At 48.3% G+C, this 9,113-nt stretch overlaps 1 protein-coding gene across 1 annotated transcript; it reads right to left on the bottom strand.

Moving 5' to 3' along the window:
- Positions 1–1,259: 1,259 nt before the first annotated feature.
- On the bottom strand, positions 1,260–9,099 carry Swi5 (SWI5 homologous recombination repair protein). Its single transcript, XM_046451783.1, has 5 exons — positions 8,813–9,099; positions 8,478–8,526; positions 5,008–5,129; positions 3,881–3,975; positions 1,260–1,600 (listed from the first exon to the last, which is right to left on the bottom strand). Exons 1-5 carry the CDS (start codon positions 9,097–9,099, stop codon positions 1,536–1,538), a joined length of 618 nt encoding a protein of 205 aa, XP_046307739.1. The 3' UTR covers positions 1,260–1,535.
- Between the last annotated feature and the right edge of the window lie 14 nt (positions 9,100–9,113).

Here is a 9,113-nt window from a genome sequence, read left to right as displayed (position 1 = left end):
TGACTCACCAAATAGTGAAAAAAAAAAAAAAAAAATTGGCAAAAGTGAAATTTTTGTTCCAGACTGACTAAACTATTCCAGCATGTGATGAAGGCAATACAGGTCAAAATAGAAAGTTTAAGTGTCATAGGTTTGAGCCAGTTGTAAAGGTTCTAAGGAAATTGCAAAAGGTTTATAAAAGGAATACTGTATATAATCAAAATGGCTAAATTTTAGAAGAGGATAATTATGTTTTTCCAAAAATTGAACATTAATATACTAATACAAAACAGGCCTGTAATGTCAGGGACTTGGGAGGCTGAGATAGGAGGACTGCAAGTTCAAGTGATGTCATTCCTCATTCCAAGCTTCTTCCCAACCCAGGAAGGCAGGGCTGGGATGTAGCTCAGTGGCAAAGCGTCTGCCTTGCATTCGCAAAGTCCTGGGTTCAACCCCCAGTTCCAAAAAAAAAAGAACCCCACCAACCCAGGAAGGCAGTACTGCAGAGCACCAGCTTCAGAGTCAGACTTGGCTTCAAATCTCTGCTCTCTCATTTATGGCTCTGTGACCTTGGGTAATCACTCTCTCTGATGCTGGGTTGCTCACGACTAAAACACTCAGGGGTCACTCCAGGGGAACTGGGCTGACTGGGCTGCGCAAAATAACTGCACAAGAGACACAAATACCTTTTTCTTTGGGGGTGCTATGACAGCTCCTCTGACCTTAAGGGCCCACAGAAAGAGAGAGTGAGAGCACACGCTGACCCCTTTTAATTGAGAAGCTATTCAAATAAGGCAAGGGGTCAGGTTTCAGGGGGCTGAGACTAGCTTCATGATGTCTGCTGTCAGCGAGCTGACTGACATCTAGGAAGGCCACACCCAAGGGCACAGTAAGAGAAGGGGACACACACAAGGCATTTCCATGGACCTTTCTATCCCAAACAGGGCAAGGGGTTATATTACAAAGGAACAGTGAGCACAGCTCCACCCATGGGGCTGTAGGAAGGCACGCCCATGCACAAAGACACAGGGGAACCCTAGGAGAGTGGGGCTGTCTAGCAGCATGGGTGCCTGAGGCTACATCGCCCAGCAGGGGAGTTAACTCAGTCACTTCCCAGATTGGTCTCCCACATGCTGAGCCTCAATGGGACAGTAAACTAATTCCTCACAGAATGCTCTTGAGCATTAGAGACAATAGGTGTAAGGATGTTAAAACCCAAAGCAGGCTCTCTCCCCCAAGTAGGAACAGGGATTAGAGGGAGAAAGAATTGGTATACAGACTGATGCCAAGATTGCTCATGTTTATTAGCAAATGGAATACACATGCTGATACACAGGATCACAGGGACATTTTAGGAACCTTAGAATTGGGAATACCCCTTCCTCCCTGACTCCCTCTTCTCTGAGCTCCCTCCTTACTTCATTTGGGATCTTCAGCAAAGGGCTTCTAGCATTTTCTCACTGGAAACTTAGTGTTGCACTGGCTGGGCTCTTGCTGCTTCTCAAGTCCACATCCACCTGTCCCTGTGGGTCTTGGACCTGAGGCTGAGCCTCAGCTCAGTCATTCACGTCCAGACCAAATTCTGGATACAACTCTTTGCTGGTGACACCTCGGATCACGGCTGAAATGGAGAAAAATGAATGAGTGTCCAGTAGGGAAAGGTAGAAGGAAGTAAGCCAAACCCCAGGCCAGCATCACTGGCCTGACCCACACAGGACAGCACTCCTGGCTTCTAGCTAGTGCTCACACTTACGCCTCACCCAGTGGCAAAGGTAAAAGCTTCTCCTTCTAGGCCTCTCCCTGTGGGCCCTGCCCACAGCTCACACTTGAGCCTTCCACGCACCAGATACTGTGTTCAGAACTTGCGCCGTGAGCACCTGACTCCCTGGACACTCACTTCATTCCAGAGTGAAATGAAGCTCCCCAGAATCCTTCACCACACAGAACAGCTAAAGTCCTTGCCTGAACTATAAACGGAAGCCAGGCAGTGATGTGCACCTGTAACCCCCGCTACTGGACAGGCAGAGGTGGGAGGTTCACTTGAACCCAGGAGTTGGAAGCCAGCCTGGGCAATAATGAGAAAACACATCTCAAAAAAAAAAAAAAAAAAAAAAAGTCAGAGGGAGCTGGGATTATAGCTCAGCAGTAAAGCACTTGCCTTGCACATGTGAGGCACTGGGTTCGATCCTCAGCACCACATAAAAATAAAGTATAGATATTGTGTCCATCTTAAAAAAAAAAAAAAAGTCAGAGCCACGGTGAATGCCTATAATCGCAGTGGCTAAGGAGGCCGAGGCAGAAGGATCACAAGTTCAAGGCCAGCCTCAGCAAGTGAGGCCCTGAGAAACTTAGTGAGACCCTGTCTCAAAATAAAAAATAAAAAAGGGCTGGAAATGTAGCTCAGAAGTTAAACACCCCTGGGTTTAATCCCTGGTACCATTTAAAAAAAAAAAAGGCAGGCTTGGTGGCACACTCCTGTGATTCCAATGACTCTGGAGGATCCCACATTGAGGGAGCCTGTGCAACTTAGTGAGACTCTGACTCAAAAAATGAAAAAGGACTGGGGATGGAGAGCTCAGTGACAGAGCATTCCTGGGTTCAATTCCCAATAACTGCAAAACAAAACAAAACAAGAATTTTAGTGAAAATTGACTGTCTCTCAGACCTGCTGAAAACCCAACATCTTAGCATAGCCCAGGCAACAGCCCTTGCTGGTCTGTGGCCTGTGTGAGCTGCGCCTCCTGCTGCTTCAGAGACTCATCTCCCCGGCACTGGGAAGGGTTCTCCTCAGGCTCCTCGGAGCACCTTACATTGTCCTCACTTGCAACCGAGGTCTCTCCTCAGCTCTGCTCTTAACACATTGTATCACTAATCTGACGTGTTCCTTTACTTACCAACCATTCCACCCCACCCTCACGACACTACAACTCAAGCCACAGGACCTTCAAGTGTCTGTTCACCAAAGTAAGATCTGTGCAGTGCCTGGCACAGAGGAGGTGCCCCCAAAATACTCGCTGAATAAACCAAAAAGGGATAGGCCACTGGCTCCAGGTACATGGACCCTACAATAGCAGGTCTCAAGCTGAGTTCTAAGTAGAATGCTTCCACCCACTCAGCAGCACTCTCCTCACATCCTTTCTTCTTGGGCCCCCGATCACTCGCCCTTCATCCATTTTCCTCGTTTTCTCCTGCACTGGGATCCATTCTCCAACAAAACACAGGGGAAAACGGGACTCTTCTCTGCCGTGGAAGCTTGGATGCTGTCACGACTTCCTGCACTAAGTGCAGAACTCATGCAGCAACTGGGCAGCTCTGAACGATACCCAGGCTGCTGGATGCCAGGCTGTCCACCAGGCCAGGCCAGCTGATGGACCTGGAGGGTCTGTACAAGGCCATCTGCACATTTCCTTACCTCAAATCAGCCTTACTTTGGAGACACACAGGTATGTCTGCCTTGGTTAAAACTCTCTGGATAGCAAGATTTAGTTCGAGGAGGAACAGAATACTCTTTGAAGCCACAAAGGGTCGCTCTTGCACCTCCTGCCTCTTTGGACAGACACCTGAGCCACACAGATGGTATCTCTGTAGGCCCCGAAGAAGGGGGAACCTTAGTTCATGATCTTGCAGATGGGTTAAGTCCTGGTCTAAAGCACTTCAGAGAAGGCTCTGTGCTTGAGGAAAAATCCCTGGGACTCAGGTAAGAATAGTTGTATTACTGCTTTGCTGGGCGGCCAGAGGGGGCAGAGGCTGGTGAGGAGAGGGGCTGGGGCATTCTAAGAGCAGGGCAGCTGAGAAGAACAGGAGGGTTGGCAAGTTTGGAGGCTCAGGAGCAAAACCCAACACTGCTAGTGGAGGGGACACCTTTGGATCCCTGGTGGCTCCTCTAGAGCCTGTTGCTCACCTAGCTTTCCCAGCAGCATCTGTCCTACATCCTTGATGTCATTATACTCGTGAAGCAGGGAGATGTGTTCCTCCATTTCATCCTCACTGTAGCCTCTAGGGTGAGCAACGAGAGAAAGGGAGAGAGCACCGTGGGAAAGTTGATAAGGATCTGAGCTGGGCAGCAAATGTTCACTACTGGACTTTTAGGTGTGAGGCACTGGGAACACAGTGATGGTAGCAGAGACGCTACCTCTTGAAGCTTGTAGCTGGTAGAGGATCTGCTCTGCATGCCCTGTTCCCTAGGTAACCCTGGCCATAGCTGAGGGACTCACAGATGGGACACAAGATCCAGACAGAATCCATTAAGTGTGAAACGACATTCCATGGCTGGCTGCAGCAAGAGGCTTGGAGAACGGAAAAGCCAGCCTGCCTTAGGCACTGAAAGCCTTCCTCCCAGCCAGAATACAATCTGGGTGTAGGTGGAAGCTGAGGACAGAATGCAGCTTGAGAGAGACTAGAAGAGTGACTCTATCCTGGACAGTTTTCAATTCTCATTTCCAAGTTTTTTCCAGCCCAACCAACACTCCTCCAGCGAGGCTGCTGAGGCCTCTGGTGAATCCAATGGTGCCATTCTTTTTCTTTCTTTGATACTGGGATTGACTCAGGGGCACTTCATCCCAGCCCTATCTGGTATTTTATTTAGAAACAGGGTCTCACTGAGTTGCTTAGCCCCTTGCTTTTTGCTGAGACTGGCTTTGAACTCAAGATCTTCCTGCCTCAGCCTCCCGAGCTGCTGGGATTATAGGCGTGCGTCACCACGCCCGGCTCTTTTTCTTTTTTTAATATTTTGTTTAGATGTTGGTGGGCCTTTATTTTATTCATTTATATGTGATGCTGAAAATTGAACCCAGTGCCTCAAATATGCTACGTAGGTTCTCTACCACTGAGCCCTAGCCCCAGCCCTGCCATTCTTTTTTTATGCCAAGCCAGTGTGACCATATCAGTTACAGAGCATAGTTGAAGTTTCTGTTGTTGCTGTTTCTTGTGGTACTGGGGTCAAACCCAGGGCCTTGTGTACACCAGACAATGAGCTGTGTCCCCCACAAAAGTTATCTAAACCATGCTAAGGAGCCCCAAAAGACTTACCCAGATATTAATTGGGAGATCTCCCTTTCCAACATCTTCTTTTTCTCTTTTAGTTTCTGAATTTCATGGTGCAAGGACTCCTCACCAGTTCCTGCAGCCGGGCCAGACTTGGAAGATGGCCTCTGAGTGGCATAAAAAGTCATCAGTGGGACTGACCAGTTATCTACCATTCAGAGCCTATGTGATGTCCCCCAATAGCCACCCCCCACTTTTGCTTAGTAATAGACTCCTAAGCCCCCAAATAAAACATTTCCTAGTTTCCTTTGGAATTAGAGTGGCCCTATGACTAAATTCTGCCAAACAGAACTTTATCAGAAGTGAAATATATGTGTGTGTGTGTGTGTGTGTGTGTGTATATATATATATATATATATATACACACATATATATATACATGTATATATATATATATATATATAATGGGGAAAGTCGCTCCAGGGAGAGGGCACCTTTCTCTGGCCTTCCTTTTTCTTGCTGCCTGAAATGTGGAGGTAAAGCTGGAACTGAACAGAAATCGTGCACAATGAGGCAGAAGCCACATGTTGAGGATGTGGTAGGACAGATGGAGGTTTAGGTCTCTAGTGACTCTTAAAGCCATTGTTATCTAGAGTTTTCTTTCACTGCTGGCCAAACCTAATCCTAGCTAAATGGCCCACCCTGGCCCCCAAAATGACTCCAGAGAATGCACTCCAGGTCTCCTTCTTAGGTTCTCTTCTTAAGTCTGCAAATGTCACCAGATAGCATAACCCTCCATGGGGCTACAGTTCATCTTTGTCCTTTCTGGCTCTAAAGCCACAACAGCTAGTGCCTAGTATGTGGCTAATCTTTAGGAAGTGTATGTTGGATGAACGGTCTACATGGGATACAAGAGGCAATAAAAGATTTTGTTCCTGCTCCTGGTGGTTCAGTGGCTCATAACTGGTCACTCAACAATAGTGGATATCCAGCCTGGCCCCTGTCTTCAAGGAACTTATATCCTAGGCCCAAAGAGAAAAGACCCAACAATTAGGTCAATCCTCCAGATAGGACCTAATTTAAAGCTCTACTCACATGTCACTTCACGAGAAAGGCCTTCCCTGACCACTTGCCTCATTCACCTACATCACCCTGTCCTGATGTTGTATTGCATTTCAACACCTAAAGTACATTTCATAAGTATTTTCATACACCTGTTATTATGATAAACTCCATGGGGACAGTGACTTTGTTTTGTTCCCTGATAGCACCGAGTCTATAGATGTATCTGGCACATAGCAGACACTCAATAAACATTTGTCAAATGAATGAGTGAATGATATGTTAATCATAAAAAGTGTCCTAAGGGAGTGTCTAACAGGACAGCAGTTTCAGACTGGATAAATAGGAAGACAAAGATACTCTGTAGGCAGCTCTAAGTGTCCACAGAAAGTAAGGGTTAGAGAGTCATGTGCACTGGGGCAAGTTGGAAACACAGGACAGAAATTTCTGAGGGAGTGTGCAGAAAAAGAACAGCAGAGAGAGAAGGGAGAAACTACTCAGAGCCAGGCACAGTGACACATACCTATAATGGGGGTTGAGGTAGGAGACTGCAGGTTTTTTCGGCAACTTAGCAAGATCCTATCTCAAAATAACAATTACAGGGGCTGGAGATGTAGCTCAGTGATAGAGCACCTCTGGGTTCAATCCTTGATACACTCCATATTATAAAAGGAGCGGCAGGAGGCAGAGGGGCCAGTCAAGAAGGCAAAGAAAAACAGAGGAAGGAGACAAAGCTGAGGGTTCACTCAGGCTGTAGGAGGAGACTGCTGCAGTTCAAACTCATCAGCTCTGCCTGTGAGACTTTGTCTCTGGCACTCAGAGACCTCAGGTCAAAAATGGGGATGATAAAGTATCTGCCTCAAAAGTTACCGGAAGGACTTAGGAGATATATTAGAGTAAGCTAATTGGAATAAAGTGCTCAATAAAGCCTTCTTACATCCCTGCATGGTAATGCAAGCCTGAAGACCCAGTGCATGGGAGATTGAGGCAGGAGGAGGTTGCTTAACCCAAGCTGGACGCCAGCCTGGGCAACACAGTGAGAACCCCATGTCTAAACTTTTTTTTTTAAATTAAAGTCTTATTTTGTTTTGTGGTGTTGAGGATGGAATCCAGGGACTCGTGCATGCTAGACAAGCACACTACACTGAGCTACATCTCCAGTCCCATGAATCCTTTTTTAATTAATTAATTAACTAATATAACAGGGATTGAAACCAGGGGCTCCTAACCACTGAGCCACAACCCCAGGCCCCCCCCCCTTTTTAAAAAATATTTTTTAGTTGCAGTTGAACATTCATTTCTATGTGATGCCGAGGATTGAACCCAGGGCCTCACACACGGTAGGTGAGCGTTCTACTGCTGAGCCACAATCCCAGCTCTCCCAGGCCTTTTTATATTTTATGTAGAGACAGGATCTTGCTAAATTGCTGAGACTGGCCTTGAACTTTCAGTCCTGCCTCAGCCTCCCAAGCCACTAGGACTACAAGGCATGGGCCACAGCACCCAGCAAAGGCTTGTTTTTAAAAAGGGAAAGAATGATGGGCTGGGATTGTGGCTCAGGGGTACAGTGCTCATCTAGCAGGCCCGAGGTCCTGGTTTTGATCCTCAGCACACATAAAAATAAATAAATAAAGGGTTGTGTCCAACTTTTTTACTTCTAAAAAAAAAATGTTTAAAAAAATAAATAAAAAGGGAAGGAATGAATTCAGAGAACAAGCAAGGCATGATTTGGAATCCAATGAGGATACAGGGAGGTCAAAGGCAGTCCACACTGTTTCCCTGGGAGAAAATATCATACAACCTGATGCTTTTCACAGATTGTGGTTTCCCACCCTGTCATTTGGGCTTACTGCCACTTATCCGTTAGGTCTCACCTTCAGCCTCACCATTTCTAGGGAGGCTTCCTTGCACAACTAAAGTCTGGGCTCCCGCTCTTCAAACCAGGCTCATACTATCCTAGAATTTTTTAGTCTGTTTCCTCCTCATCCTGTGGCTCTTGGAGGGAAGAAATTGGTTGGCAGAGCATCCCAGGTGCCCAGTTAAGGGCAGGAGCTTCATCAATGAACAAATACCAAGACTTTCATGATCTAATTGAGAGGGGTGATGGAAACCCCATCATGGGTAATCAGAGTAAAGGAGGAGGATGTTTTTGAAAAGGAGATTAGAAGCTAAAAGAGTGGACCGCACGAACATCAAGAGCTGGGGGGAAGATTAAAAGCGGGGCTGGGTGAAGGGAAATACCTTAGCAGAAGGACTGGAGTAAGGGAGGGGAAAAAGCAGCTGAGGCAGGAGGGGGAGGCCAGCACAGCCCTTTGAAGACTGGAGGGCAGGAGGAAGGGAAGGGACTGCGAAGTGACTTGGGATTTTTCAGCAGAACAGATCCCGCTGGGACAAGTCGTTGAAGCGTGGGCTGCAGTGGGATGGAGAGGAGGGTGGGGCACCGATATACTCACAGGGGATCGGAAGGCCCCGCGGGAACTTCGGTTCTGTCCGGGTTCAGTCCTAGAGAGAAGGCCGAGGGAAAAGGCTTGGTGGGACCGCGAGCCGCTTGGAAAGGAACCGGGAACCGCGGATGCAGGAGGAGCAGCAGTTGGGAAGTAAGGGTGACCGGACCGGTGCAGCCGGGAGCTACACTCCCGGAATCAGGGCCGGGACCCTCGAGGAAGGAGGGGTTGTGGGAAAGAGAGTGCTAGGAGGGCTGGGTGGGGGGTGCTGAAGGGGATTTCTGGAAGTCCGGGGAGGAGCTACAAGGAATCAGGAAAGGGACTAATGCCAGTTCCTCACCCACCTCCTGAGCCCCGGGGTCCGAGGCCCCCGGGCCGGGAGGTTCTGTGGTGCAGGAGGATCCAGGGCGAGGACTGGAGAATGACGCCTCAGGTGCTCGGGATGAAAAGAATTCGGCGGCCGCAGCCAGGAACAGTCGCACGAAAAGCTGCGCGCGCACCCAGCGAGCGCAGTCCCCGCCCCTTCCCGGAGTGGGCGGGGACAGCGGCTGCGCGCGCGCGCAGCTTTCTTTGTGACTCCACCCGCCCACCGCGGCTCGCGGTGGCCTGGCCACGCCCCTCTCCCAGTCATATTTCTTGTTAACC

The sequence above is a fragment of the Marmota monax genome, unplaced genomic scaffold (assembly GCF_021218885.2).
Source record: "Marmota monax isolate L192 unplaced genomic scaffold, Marmota_monax_Labrador192_F-V1.1 WCK01_AAM20220418_F8-fsc00020, whole genome shotgun sequence".
NCBI classification, from domain to species: domain Eukaryota; kingdom Metazoa; phylum Chordata; class Mammalia; order Rodentia; family Sciuridae; genus Marmota; species Marmota monax.
This window is presented reverse-complemented; position numbering and strand designations above follow the sequence as displayed.